The following is a 15,465-nucleotide window of genomic DNA, read 5'->3' as shown; positions in this document are numbered from 1 at the left end:
CAGCTAGAGGAGAACACTTGAAAATTTCCCTGGAAAACACAGCAAAAGAAGACAATGGTAATGGAAGGCAATTTAGTACAGTTCTGCAAGTATTATTCTAATTCCCAGTCAAGCCTCCAAAAATCACATATGGTAACCCCAAGAAATAGGGCTCCAGTATCTTATGAGCATTACAAGAAGATTAAAAATCAGTGGTGTTGAGAGGAAAAATTAACACATAAAATACAGAAAAACTTTTTTTTGTTATCACATTAGATAACTTCCTTGCATTATCCATATATTGCACTTTAAAGAAAATTATTACTAAATGCCACCAGACACATTGGAACAAAATCAAATATTCTTTCTGATATAACCAAAAAATACAACCAAATATTCTTTCTTTGAGATACAAAATAAACAGTACAAATGAAGAATATGAGATACCTATAGGTGCTTAATTAAAAGAGAAGCTAAACAGAAACACAGAAAGAATAGAAACTGGTTCAAAACTAAATGCACCTTTTAACATACTTTTATTTTGAGACTGAAGAAACAGATGAAGAGGATACAATGTAATTGTCTATAACTAGCTGATCAAAGAGGTAATTTCACAGGTCAATGCCACTTATATTTTCTCATTAACCTACATAACTTAAAACAACTTTTAAATTTAAAATTCTCAACTTTTTCAATAAAGCAGAATTTTGGATACAAATTCAAAAGCAGTATAAGATAATGTAAGTGCTGTATTGCCTGCTTTCTTCCCTCCCTCTTGGAACAAGCTGAGCCAGTAGAAAACAAAAAAAATTTTCCTAATAGGTTTCCCTCTTTCAGTTTAGATTCCTTGTATAAATTCTTTGGAAGACTAGACAAAAGTCAAAGCTATTGCAATGGAGAGAGAAGGAGACACAGATCTAGATATGAAAGGCAAAGAGTAGGAACAGCATGATACACTGTTTTCTGTTGTACAGCAGGGTCCTATTAGAAAGATTTGAGTGGCACAAACACAGAGGAAACACAAAGTTTTTCTGAAAAGCAATGTATATACCAAATAATTTTAGATAAATTTAGATATGTGTCACAACTTATGCAGACATGTTATTTACCTGTAAATAAACAATCTTCTGAAACACATCTTCTCTCATGCTCATCTCCACATCAAAATTTGACAGTTTTTTGTCAGCTTCTGTACTTGCTAAGCGTATCTCTTTGTCAGGGGAGACATGCTGGGGAAAATCCAACATGCTTCTTTCCACTGTTTAAATAAGAGGCAGTGAACACAGAAAGATATATATGCTTTAAGGATAAGGACCTTTCCCTCTTCTGTCATTTATAAAAGACATAAGAAAAAAGTATCCAAAGCAACCTGACACATACAGCAAATAAAGTGATTACATGTAATATAAAATTGAATAGGTGAAAGGACAAAACTACACACCATTGTAACAAATAAATATTTTACAGAAGATTTGTAAACCCCAAACCAATTATCTCATCATCTTCTGCAAAATCAGCTGAATGGTTCATAAATACATAGAAATGCTTCATCTTCCAAAAGTCATGTAAGTGAAGACTGACGTTTCATAGCTGGCACAGATGCTTCCATGTTAGCATTTCAAGTCAGAAGCTCTGAATCTTTCAAATATGCCCATCTGTCCCGAAGTTATTTTTACATTGTTATGAGCGCAGTGTCAAATCCCCATGTACTGCACTCTTCTGTGTTTAAGAAGAAACAACACGGCAAACAGGGAAGATGCTGTCTGCGCACTCTGAACTTCCAGAGATTGGAAACTGAGTAATACTACTTTTTTAGAATATACTTTTGAGATTAAGTAAATCTTTGCTATTAAAGGAATGTTACATCTTACAATGACATTGAATAGAAATCCTAAAATATAAATGAATTTGCTTAATTAAAAATAAAATTACACTGTCTCTACCATCTACCTTTCCAAAAGTAGATTTTAGAATACCATACTAGGCTGATGTAAAGCTTTGTAATTTTATGTGATATGCAGTCATTTTATCAAGCTCCAAGACAGATTCAGAAATGCAACCATGGGCATGTGATTCTTCTTGAAGTCCTTAGGAAACTTGCCCCTTCACCTCCTGCCCTTATCCAAAGATGTTTCAAAATTATAAACGGAGTTTTGGCAGCTTCCAAGCGTAATTTAAAGTCTCTTGTCATCTCTGTCTTTTTGGATAATGAGCTGCAGTTACTGGGGTAGGTCTTTGTGTGAAAGGGACACACAAGCCTTAAATTCCAAGTTTCTTATGGAAGTCTTGCTGTGGTAATACATCCCTCCATATGCCATGGGCTGTCTCACAGGAGGTCATGATAATTTTACATACAGCTTTGAAGATTAGCATTAAAAGCTTAAATGTGACCCACTACTGCAACAGTATGTAGTGAAAAATGTACATCTTCCATCAAGTCTTGGTGGCTGTGCTAAAAAACTGATGACCAAAGTTTTCTGAATCAAACACAGATTTTGCTTCTGTAAATTTTTGTGGTGAAAAGATTTACAATAATTATACCAAATCGGTATATTGGTACAACTAAAACTGAAGCTGGCAGCAGGCTTTTTTTTTTTTTAAGATTGCAATCTTTCTGAGTATCCCAGAATAAATTCCAGCTAATTCACTGGATGTGCAACTTAAAGTAAGGTGAAATCCACACTATTATTACAGTATAATCATTTGAGATGCCAACTGTGCTTTTTTGCTAGTCACAGATTTTATTCCCAGCCAAGGCGGCTGTTTCTAGCACCTGTGTGGCTACTGTAGAGTTTTTTAGAGTACTTAAAAGAATTTGACATCTATTACACTCACTGTTTTATAAATAATGCAGCCACCATATGAAAGGTTTTTCTCAACAAGACACACGATATGTAGTTTGTACTTCACTTATCTCCTCTGACAATTATTAACAAATTAACTGAATGACCTGTGTTTGACCATTACAACCCACCCACATATTGGTATGGATTGATAATTCATTCAGAATAACCTGGATGTGACTGCATGACCAATCTCTCCCTAAATTCTTTAAGACCTCACAGGCCACAATTTAAATGTGAGTAAGTAAAGAAGTCTTCTTTCAATAGCATATTCAAAATTTTTTCATCCTCACATTTTCTCCCCTAGCAGTTTAGCAACATTTTCATTACTCCATTCAATAATTTAAATGTGAGTAAGTAAAGAAGTCTTCTTTCAATTTTTTCATCCTCACATTTGCTCCCCTAGCAGTTTATCAACATTTTCATTACTCCATTCAACTTGCTTGCATAAGATTCCGCAGTGTCTGAAAAAAACACCGCTTACCACGTGTAATGCACTATGCATACCACAGATGCTGCAGCCTACACTGCTGCAGTGTCCCCTGGCAGCTGCACATGGTTGGAAATGTAACTGTGTGGAGCTTCACATGCAAAACCAAAACAGGTGACTAATGCAGGCCTCTGGGAGGTCCTGAAAGATTATGGACTCTTGAGAGGCCTCTACACATTCCACACAAGAACAGCAGGGATCAAAAGTGGAAGCAACAACTATTTTTTCTCAATGCATCCTTATGTGCAGATGGAATGCCTTATGCAAAGAAATACAGAAAACACATGCTAACCTGCATATTCCACTTCTATATCTGCCAAAGCCCGTATGGTATTTTCGTGTGTTACTTCTTCAATTTCAAGCATCCCGACACTGTCATATACATGTTTTGTCTTCCTTATAAGTTCTTCCGTTCTTGTTCTGATTTCCTCTGGTGACAGGTCCCATCTCAAAAGGTTTCTTCCTGACGCTATGTATGAAGAAGCCTTGAGCTGGCTAGTAATTTCTGCTCCTAATGTCATTCTCAACACAAGCTGTGGCCCAATGGACCTGAAAGTATAAGAATGATCTTTACACAGCAAGATTCCAGTTCAAGAGACAGTTTACAGTAAATATTAAAAAAACCAGCATCAGAATATTTTAGAAGGAGGAACAAAGTCCTTTTTAGAACTGTTATCTTTATCAATTAAGTCTGATTTTTAAATAAATCTGTCTTCTACCTCTTTCATTTAGAGTATGCCTAAGTGCAAATAGGGACAAAAAATTTGGTATTGACAAAACCATACAGATTAAATTATGACTCAACCTTCTAAGAAAAACAGCATTGCAGTTACTGGAACTCTACAGAAATAGACAGTATTAACATTTTTGAAGTAAGGAATAAAACCTACATAGTGATTTGTAGATGACAAGGAACAAGAACTGCAAAGTTGCAGAAAATAAGAATAAAAAACATCACTTGGTTGTATTCATGGTAGCAAATAATTTTATATTTATACAGGATGTCTGCAACATAATCAGCATGGGAAGAAATATTCTAGTTGTTACTCATCTGAAAATTTATTCCTTCAGTTGTGCTGATTTTAAACAGGCATTTTCACTCTTTTACCAGAAGAGGTACATTCCTTTACTACAATTTATGTATTAATAATCTATCAACTATATTTCTAATCAACTCTATTTCAGCTTCTTTAAAATTAAGTTTGTATTCAAGTAGTCAAACTTGCTGCATTTTTTACTATCATACAGTTTCTGGCTGTCAGAGACTTACTATCTGTCTTCCTATTTCAGCTACATAATTTCAAAAAATTAAAAATCACAGGTGGTTATGGTAACAATGACAACTTAAAATTTTCAACAATAACCAAAGAAATACACAGAGATCTTGCTAATAAAGGGATGTTTACTTCACATTGTTTTCCATTAAGTAACCTTTTCTCTTAACACTAGCCATTGTACCTGTATTGATTTTATTGTAAAACCTGCCTGGTATGTGCAAAAGTGTACACAGAGTTTTTGGCATACAATGCAAGGAGCATGCATAAAAGACAGCCAATTTTAGCCTGGAGGAATAGCAAAGCAGAAGAGTGAAAGGCCAACAATGCATGCATTGTCTTCTGTTTGAAGAAAAGCAAAATTTGTATCAAAAGTCTGCCAATTCTATAACAGAATTACTCCAAAAATAGCCTAGCCAAAATTATTTGATGCAAGACAAAAACAAAAGACAACATTTCTACCTATGCTTTATGTTGAAATAGATTCTTCAGATCTTTCCATTCCAGTGTAGGTAAGTTATTTACTTTTCCCTTTAGTGGCATACAGAAACATCTGGGTCCAGAATACTGATGATCTAACTTGGAAAATGAAGTGCAAATAAAGAATATTTGTTCAACCTCTGTTCTTCTTCTCTGATACCAACTGAGTTCTGCTGCTCGGGCTTTAGTAACTTCTCCACTGGACTACTGAAACTTTGAATTTCAGATATAAGTTTAGGATAAATGAAGCTGCTGTCATGAAAGCAAAAGCTTAAGTAATAACATTCTCAGAAAGCATTAGTTTCCCGTCCCCAAAATATACTGAAATCTACCCTGAATCTACAAATCCATTAAAGAGCAGTATTTCACTAAGTCACAAACAGATTCTCAGTGGACTGTCCTGTATCTAGTTTTTCACTCACTGCTAGCACAGGTCTGGTAAAACCTCTTGGGAGGTAAAGGGAAGCTCCTCAGAAATAGTTTTATGGCTCTGAACTCTACTCCACACCACCCACACCCAAGAAGATGAGAAAGACTACACAATGTTCCAAACTGAAGTCAAAATAAAAGTAAAGTGGAGTCAAAGGAAAACAACAGCCTGAGCAACAAAAAGTATGCTTAAGTGAAGGATACTAAGCAGATATTACTTTTAAAGAGAACCATTGCTTTCAGTCATTCAGTATCTTCACCTAGAAATTTAGACAATACAGCCCTGTCTCTGACCAATTGCCTATCAATCCAAAACAAACACTAAAACAGTCACAGCACCAACATATTACATCAATTTCAGCCTGTGCAACAAGATTTATTAATAATGAAAGTTGGACTGAGTTCATGAACTGGAATGTAGGGTCTCAGATTACCAGACAACACTATTTTTAAATACTAAAAAAAAGATGCCACATGATTTTCTTAGTATATTGGCTAGTTTAATTAAGACATATATCATATAAATTTGAGAGCTGCATAAATTATTGGCATAAATACCAGCAATTGTTGACTACCTGTTAGAAACAGGAAAACACAGGACTGCCCAGTTTTGAAATGCTGATAAATAAATAATCTTTTCCAGACGTGTTGCTACCTTGCTACCAGACTGTACTAAGACTCTACTAAGACTCAAACTCAGACTGTACTAAGACTCAGACTGTACTAAGAAACAAACTAACATCACCTTAATAAAAAACTGTGCATGTAAATATATATGCACAGGTGAAATCTTGGCCATTTCTTTCATGCCTTAGTGTTTTGAACTATTTATCTATGTAAAACTATAAATAAATAAATTCCTAAAACTCCATGTATCAGACTACAATATTTTAATAACTTTGCTCAAAAATAAAACACAGAAACAATGCCAAGATCAAAAATAGTAAGTAGACTGTAAAGAAACATGAAAGAAGAGTATAACTAAAATAATATGAAGCTCAAAAATACTCTGCAGTTACATTTGACATGCTATTAGAGAGAAAATATTAAATTGTATCACTGAGGGAACCTTTAACTTCCAAGATATATAACTGGAATATAATTTCTATTAATAGTTCTAAGAATCAGATGCAACAGTGAAAAGTTTTCTTCAAACACTGAACCAAGCAGGTACAAATACTATTTTAGACCTGCTTTTGGTAAACAGCACCAACATTACAGAACAGCCAACTACTGCTTGCACTGAGCAATCAGAAGTTGATTCAGTTTAAGTTAGATGGCAGGATGTTGCCTTGCATAGGGTGTTGCTAATGCCTGAACTATTTGGCTCAATCTGTTTCAGGTACCACATGCAGTTTTCTCTGGTGTAGTGCAGAACACTAGAGGCATCTGAACAAGCCTGGGTTAAGTATAAGGCTCACATCCAGCAACAGCATTGCATTAAGACATTTCTGTCAGTGCTCCTCCTTCCATTGCTCATTTCTGCCCCTGTACCTCACTCCATCAAAGGTATCAGCACAACAGTTGCTAGAGTCCTACTTAGAAAATATTCAGGACAGCATATAAAATTAAAAAAATAATGAAAAAAAAATAAAGAGGAAAAATAAAGGGGACCGAAAACATCCAGGGGTGACAGCTTTTTACCAGGTAATCAGTCCCATCACCCTTTTGATGAGTGACTTCAAAACAGCTGTGTTGGCCTAAACAAAGTGTCAGTAAAATAAAAAATGTCAGTAGCAACCTAAACTTTCACTACTGCCAGAAACACATATGAAATCATTAAATCAGTCTAGCAAAGAGAGTCTCAAGATGATTGCAGTCATTAAGCATGCCATTTAAATGTCCTAAAGTAAAAAGAGTTATTGATGCTAAGAGGCAATACAGGCTTAAGAACAAATTAGAATAAATTGGTCAGGAATACATGAAAGCTAGAATTGCAATAGATATAGGTAAGCATAAGGGCAGTGAGACTCTGAAAGAGATGTCCAGTAAGTCCCAGCAACTGAAAACATCTCTATTTATAACCTGGTGCTTGACTGGCTTATAAAATATATTAGGTTACTTGGTTACCTAAGGTAGCATGGGACTAGATTTGATCACCCCAAATGCCCTTCCCAGTCCCTGCAATTCTGTGAGGTCCTTCAAAATTAACACAACCTTATTGCACTTTTATAGTAAATATCTAACTGGCCTTTATTGGCAATTTGCACTGGCCTTTTTCTGGGATGAGTCCTATGGCATCTAATAATGTCAATGGAATGACACAGGGCAGACTGAAATATTTTATGCATTTGTGCAGTGCTTCATCCATTTAGAAGAACATTGGGAGGAAAGGCACATAAGGTTTCATTTGGACTTTCAGCTATATACTTTTCTAATACAGACGCAGCTGTTTTCACAAATTATGGAGAAAACATAATCAAACCAGCTAATCTGCCAATCCCAAAAGCAGTAAGAATGGTATTTTCTATCAAAAGCAGAGTAAGTTGAATAACACTTAAAAACTTAGTAGCTACTTCTAAAAAAGCATTTTAAAGAATAAAGCAAAGCTTCTAAGTTGCAGAATGCAATTGCAGAATGCCAGGTAATTTCTTGCACCAATAAATCTACAATTTGATTACTTGCTGCTTCTGGAAAATAGAAATTTGATTTGATTTTAGAGAGGGTAAGAACCTTTATAATACTCCATTACAGCAATACAGTGGCCAACATAACTGCTGTAAAGACAAACAATGCAATTGAATTAACAGACTTGCTTTTTAACTTGTGCAATATCTTAAATATATTAAACATTTATGTAAGTTTGGCTTTGCTTAGAAACATTTTCTGTGACTGAAATGTGTGTCAAGCAGTCTTTTATTGGCATGTTCTATTAACACTATTAAAATTAAACAAGAAAGCCACAATCTGTGAAGAAGCAGCAGGGAGGCATAGCACCAGCTTTAGAAAATACAGACAAAAGCCAAGATCCTCCTGCTACTGAAAACCACTATATAATGCAGTTATATTAATTTATCAAAATATATCAAAATTCAAGCCTGCTGTCTCATTTAAGTCTGATTACAGGCTGATAGTTTTAATTCCATCAAAGAATTTTTAATGGCACTTTCAGTTTTCACATTCTTCAAATCTTCACCTAAACAGTATTAGTTACAATGACAAGTATAATTTTACAGAGTGAAGTAAATGAACTAATGTATTTCTGGGAAAAATATATACAGACCAATTTATTGTACTTGCAAATATATTTGACAGTTCCACGTAGCACACAAAATCAGCGTATGCTGAATTAATGCAGGATGGAAAACTATATTCTCTCCTGACAAAAGAGAATAACTTCAGAACAGCTTCAGAAAGTGAAGTGAGAGCCAAAATTTTAAAAAGAAAGACAGAGGGCTGTGTGTGTGAGAGAGACAGAGCAAATTCAGATGATTTAGTCATCCAGTTCTTAAATACTCTAATACAAATAAATACAATTAAGTCTTTCTTGCTGGATCTTCAGAGGACATTCTTACGGATATAAGTAAGAGCAGATTTGCAAATCATAACTAATGTAATGAACAACTATTTCAATCAGTAACATACAGCATGAAAAATGCTGGATTTCAAATTCAAGAGAAATTTTGGTCTTTCTATTTTTTGAAACAGTATATCTTAGCTAAACAACACTTCCTGGTCTTCCACGCTGCAGGAGAAGCAGTGTTGCACGCTGGAAAGCAGCACCGTGTATCTGAAGACTGTACCTACTAGATACCTGCAAATCAGTACCCACAGGGGCTCAATGTTCTGACTCCACCTAGCGGCCTCACCAAAATGAAAAACAAAACAAAAACTAGACACACCTTACTAAGGCAATATAAAAACTGACAGTTTGCCTCAGGACAAGTTATTTGATACTTGAGTAACATCTCATACCTCAGCATTTCCCTGGAATTTAGAGTCAAGTGCTACCAAATATATACAAATGACAGCAGACAGGCACAGTTTAAGTAAAGTTTTTAACAGTCAAGCCTCACATGAAATGGAATTAAAAAAAAAAATTAATTTAAGTTAAAAAGGATTTCAAAACCAAATCTCAATTCAGCAGCATCTAATAAAATATACATTACCATTGGTCTGTTTCACAGGATGGGCTTTATAAAAAATTTAACAGGCTAAAATATATTATTTAGAGATCCTTAGTTTTTGCTTGAACTTAAAATATACTTTCATATTACTTTCAGTTTTGAGGCACAACTTTAGACAAGAACTAACTGTGTATGTAATAGTAAAGCAATGACAAAATTAACCAAAACAAGAGAACTGGGTAGTACAAGGTAAAACAAGAATGGAAAAAAAAGTCCAAGAAGAAACAGCAGAGTTAAATGGCTCAGAGTTAATCACAGGGCAACATTATTTCAGCTAAGCCAAAGGAATGAAACTATAACCCTTCAATATATCATTTCTTCCTGCCAGACAAACACACATGAAGTCCTTTTTCCATTTCCCTTCTCAGTCCTCTCATCTGTTTGGCTCTTAACAGTATACGGAACAGTAAATACATGCCTTGAATTCCTGGGCCATTTTCTTTGGAAAAGTATTTGGCTCTGTGTCATAACTGTGTTTGGCACAGACATATCTTACTGTAGCAAAAGGATAGCATGTCTAGTACTTCCTAATTTAAAGTTCCATAACTGCCATTAGAAACTGATTTTTAAAGCTGCATTTGAAGAAATAGAAAATCTAGTAGCTTCTGCATTAGAAACTGATTTTTAAAGCTGCATTTGAAGAAATAGAAAATCTAGTAGCTTCTGACACTAAACCTTAATTTTATCACATCTTTCAGAAGAAAGAAATTCTCTGCAACTGAGTTCACTGTACAGTCAACATTAACTATACTTTTAGGTCTTCCAGTGTAACTAGCAAGTAAAAAAAACCTACAAGTCATGCAAACATTTAAAAACTTTTATTGATACATTCATTACCCTCAGTACTCATGACCTTACTATCTGACCACAAATGTTTACTGGTTTTCCAATAGAATTAACATCACAAAATTAACTGAAAAGGTGCTCCATGGCAGCTAACAAGAGGCCCAGACCTTAAGTAGGAACTAAACCACTGTACTCAAAGTGTAACTTAATTATTTCTTCTCCCCTTTTCCTCTAACAGTCTTTAAATGAAAGGAATTTGGAAACTGGTCTGATTTGCTTTCATGTAAGGAGGTGATTTCCACACAGTAGACTGCAGTGGAACACTCAGAAATGCTAGGGTATGGTTTCTGCAGTGTCTGATCTCTAAAATTATGGTATCCATGGTTTTAGGGAAAAAAACAGAACAAGACCAAACAACCAATGAACCAAACACAAAAACCCCAACATGCCCCAAAACCCAAACCATAAATTACTAGTACCACCAATTTAGGTTTCACAGCACTTTGTGAATTGTACCCATTGCATGTCACAGCAAACCTCCACCAAAGTTACTTGCTTGCAGGATCTCAGGAAAGAATATTCTCAACAACACTTGCATGTAGACAGTAATTGTACTATACTGAGTCTGAAGCACAAGGCATTAATTGAGGTTGTCTTATTGTTTGGCTCTACTATCAGGTGAACTGTGGAAACACAGTGGGAAAAAATTGCTTTTAAGGTCCTACAGTTCTCTCAGGTGCTGCTGCATAAGCACATATCATATTTCCATCATGACAGCCATAAACAGCAAGTGCAGGCTGTTTAGTGCAAACAACGCACTCCCAGGATAGCTCAGTAGTTGAATGCAATCAGCTAATGCATGGGAAACAGCTTGTTGACTCTATCTGAAAAAGAGCTGGTACTGCAAGACAGAGAAAAATACTGGGAGCTTGTAAACACTTTCTCTTGATACCCAGTGCTAATCAGCTCAGCCTCTTCCATGGAAATATGCTTTGACTTCTCACTAATCTTGTCTCATAGAGTCAAAGCAATGAGAAATGTTCCCTTGCCATCACTAGTTAGTTGGAAAATGCTGTGTCTTCATAGGGATGATGACCCACGCTGCCTCACTTGTTTACCACCTTACATCAGTCTTCCCATCTCCTTGGGAAGACAGTGTATTATGAACATGCCATGTTCATTTTAGTGCTTGCAAAATCCCAAACAGCCTGATCAACACCACAAATTAGGAAAGGAAATGAAGTCTGCTTTCTTCTCTGGCTTTTGAGTGACAAGTGATTTAGGAACACTGTGCTTCGCAGGCTGGTTAAAGGTTATGTGAAATATTGTTCCACCACAATTAATATGGCAAAGAACTTTGCTTATTTAATTTTTCACTGAAGAAATAAAAAGTGACTGTTAGAGATGGTATTAAAAACACAAGTGTCCAGTAATATCTTGCTCAGAAACAAGTAAAATCACTACCATCCTCAACTCACCTTCTCTAATCTAAGCACAGATAACATTCACTGAAAAGAAGTCTCCTCTACAGAGAAAAATTCAGACTCAAAAATCTATAGTTCAGTTAATATAATCTATTTTATTTCCACAAAATTATGTTGTTGTGGGCTGAGAATGTAGATCCTCTTGCAGGCAAATGGTTTTAAAAATTAGGCTGCTGTTAAAAATGGCTGCTTATTTTTCTGAATGGAACTATGTGACCTGTGGAATCCTGCAGGGTTCCATGTAGGTTTCTGTATTCTTTCACGTCTTTATACATCACCTGCAAAAAGTTGAATGAAGTCACAAAATTTACTAATGAATATTTCCTCATGACAATGCAGCATATAAAAGGCAGCCACAAAGAGATGAAAAATAATGTCACAACACAGAAAAGTTTAAAACCACTAACAAAGTGAATTTCAGTCTTAATAAATGTCACACACTTCTGACTTTACATACACAGGAGGAGTTGTGAGACATCTAATCATTCTGGAGACAAAACAGTTCAACAGAAACATCAACAAAGAAGCAGCTGCAAAGACAGAAATTATAGGATTTAGTAGAGGTGGAATAGAACAAAACATAGAAATTCATTATACTACATGCATTTCTGATTGTCTGAACAGTTAAACTCTCTTGTCTTCTGTTCTCCCACTTACCAAAACCTTTTTCTGTTCTACCAAGTCATGATGAATTAGAAATAACAGACTTAGAAACAATCAGCTGCAACGAGCAATGGACTCCACTCAAAGTACAAATACTAACTAGACTGGGATTCTTTGGAATGGAAAAAAAAATCACAGAATAAAGCACAACCAAGGAAGTACTTCAAGGATCTAAACGATCATGAAGAGGATGGAGACAATGAACAAGGATCAATTTTTAAACTGTAAATTTCAACATAACCAGCAAAAGTTTTAGGAGACAGTTTCAATATTAAAAGTTATCACTGAACAGATTTTTATACAAGATCATTTAAAAGAAACAGTTTTTTGCTATAAGTCCCTAATTCCTAGACAGTTCTGAAAAGATAATACTAGATGTACATATTATCTTACATGTTTTCTAAGGTACCTCATCCTGACTCCTGCTGAACAATGGTTAGACTTTTGAACTAACCCAAACTACTCTAAAGAAATCTTTCCAAGACAGGCATTTCTTGCTTTATAGAAAGAATGAGAGAACAGGTGTGTCCTCAAAATACATTAACAACATTGTTTAGCATGGTCTAACTAGTGCTCCATGGGTCAAATAAAGTCCACAAATGCTTGCCAGCTCAACAGCTTTGTCTCACCCAATCCAGGAAATAATTTTGTTCTGCAAATTCAATCTAATAGACAAACTGTCCATCAGGAGTCTGCTGTGGTTAGAAAGGTGGTAGCTGGTGCTTTTAACCACAGGAAAAATTGCTGCTGCAATACACAGGTGAGTTTATGCAGTCCACAGATTATAGGGAAAAGCAAAAATGTTCTAAATGTCTTGTTTGGGCTTTGCCATTTTTGAGGTGTTGGACCTGATACTTCAATGAATGAAACAGATATATTATTGTTCTAAGTATGAAATAGGAAAATTACTATGGAAGTTCTTCCCATTTCTTTGTCCTTCAGTGTCATTCCTTCTTCTGCCTTTTCCCAGCCTCAGTTTCTTGCTGGTTTTCTTTCTCAGCAAGAGAAATGATAGTGTTCAGAGTTTCCTTCCACTTTCTTTCATTATATTGATACCTGTGTATAGTACAGTATGGTGGTACCTGTCTCAGTCATGTACATGGATTTTCATACTCAAAACCCGATTTTGAATATTTTCAAAGAAACACCCCAGAATTCATGAATCCAAGAAATTTTTTAGAACACTAAAATTATTCAAAACAGTGTGTCTTCTTTTATTTTTTTCATATATAAGAATATCCTCATAAAGTAAACAGACATCTATGCTTAATTATGTAGCCAGTTTTTCCCCATGTATTTTATTGCATTAAATCTACATTTTAAAATCTTTTGAATCTGAATGGGAAAAAATTGGAGAAAGCCTCCTTCTGCAAGGCTGCCTATTTTAACCAAAAGAATAAAACCCTAACATCCTATTATTTAATGTAAGGCATAATACTTGACACTTGCTAAGAATGGTCATTTTTATCTCATGTTAAGATGCCCTCAGGAAAAATAGAAGCTGGGACAGAACCTATTCAAGATTTCTGTGACCAGCTCCTTAACTTTTGAAAGTTAAGAGGTCACTATGACACACTCAAGAATACTGTGTTTCATGAAACAATTATGTGGGCACATTGAAATGATGACTTGAGAAAAAAAAAAATCACAATTAATGAAGTGCAGCAACCATTCCCCATTTTACTGATTTTACTTAAGAAGGAGGTACCTTCATTGTCCAAATGCAAACTGCAACCAAAGATAAACCTTTTTATATAAAGAAAATTTTAAAACCCTTCTTGTAAGACAAAGATAGTCGATGAGGAGAAGAGTGAAAATGATTGCACAAAAAAGGAATGTAAATGTAAATTAGGAAAAGAAAATAGATATACACTTTAATTAGCACTGGAAAATAAATCACTTAATTTTCAACAGCAGCAGGAGCCTTACGAAAATATTCTGATTCTTATTTTTTATCTGCTAATACTGCTCAATCCTAATTTGAAATGAACAAAGGCTGTGAAATAGGACAAAACTGTACACTTTGTGCAGTAAGCACATGACTATCATTTCTCAAAAGAACATGTGAGGCAACCATCTTTTCCATTTCATGCTGAAATTCAGCTCTATTCTCTTTACCACAATGCACCCTCATACTATTTCAGTGCTTCCTATCAAATGCAGTCCTTTAGACAAACTGAGAGGCCAAAATAAAAGCAATTATGTCTATTTGTCTAGTCTGCCTAGAACTGACTACAAGTCTTCTTTCATACCGGTTTTCTGGGGTCCGTTTAGAGCTAGTGTTCACTATGGAGAAAATAAGTATTCCCCTATTTTAAAACCTTTTGACATTACACTGTTACCTGTTTCAGCTGTCCTACAACGTGTAGTAGTGACACACCTTTTTATAAAGCTACTATGAGCACACTGCCGGTTTGCTTCACGTACACCCTGCTGCAGAGCCCCGCTGTTACAGCCGTATCCCTCAATCCATTGTGTTCTGTCCGATTTCTCTTGCAGTGATTCTGACTCAGTGCAAAGAGTGCAAAGAGGAGACCTCGCCTCGCCCATCCTGCCCACCTGGAAGCCGTGCACAACGGAGCCCCTGGCAGGGAGGGCGGGCGGCGGGAATCACTCCAGGAGCTGAGGCAATAAAACCCACAGGCAGTCAGGTTTCCTGCCGCACTATCCGCCTGGCCCCTCGGAGCGCGGCAGCTCCCCCTCAGCCCAGGGCTCAGGCCCAGCTCCCCGAGCGAGGACCGAGAACCTCCTGCCAGCCGCGGGCGGCTCCGGGCTCCCCCGGCTTCCAGTCGGGCCGTGCGGCCCCTGCTGCTGCCGCCCCCCCGCCCTCACCCACACCCCCGCCCTCACACACCCACCCCCGCACCGGACACCGCTCCCGTCCGGGCTCCCGCGGCGCCGCCGCCGGCC

General features: G+C 36.2%; 1 protein-coding gene across 4 annotated transcripts in view; it reads right to left on the bottom strand.

The window, feature by feature from the left end:
- NLN (neurolysin) overlaps nt 1–15,465 on the bottom strand; it is a 39,051-nt gene that overhangs the window by 23,292 nt on the left and 294 nt on the right. For 2 of the 4 annotated variants that reach the window (XM_039709614.1, XM_039709617.1), the window contains exons 2-3: nt 3,605–3,861; nt 1,089–1,237 (exon numbers count right to left, since the gene is read on the bottom strand). In XM_039709614.1, coding sequence (XP_039565548.1) covers nt 1,089–1,237; nt 3,605–3,861 — 406 coding nt within the window. Of the gene's footprint in view, nt 1–1,088; nt 1,238–3,604; nt 3,862–13,184; nt 13,247–14,935; nt 15,109–15,465 lie in introns of those variants that run through there. The other 2 variants (XM_039709615.1, XM_039709618.1) reach the window with 2 other exon arrangements.

The sequence above is a fragment of the Passer montanus genome, unplaced genomic scaffold, assembly GCF_014805655.1.
Source record: "Passer montanus isolate IOZ18808 unplaced genomic scaffold, ASM1480565v1 scaffold22, whole genome shotgun sequence".
In the NCBI taxonomy this organism is placed as follows: Eukaryota; Metazoa; Chordata; class Aves; order Passeriformes; family Passeridae; genus Passer; species Passer montanus.
This window is presented reverse-complemented; position numbering and strand designations above follow the sequence as displayed.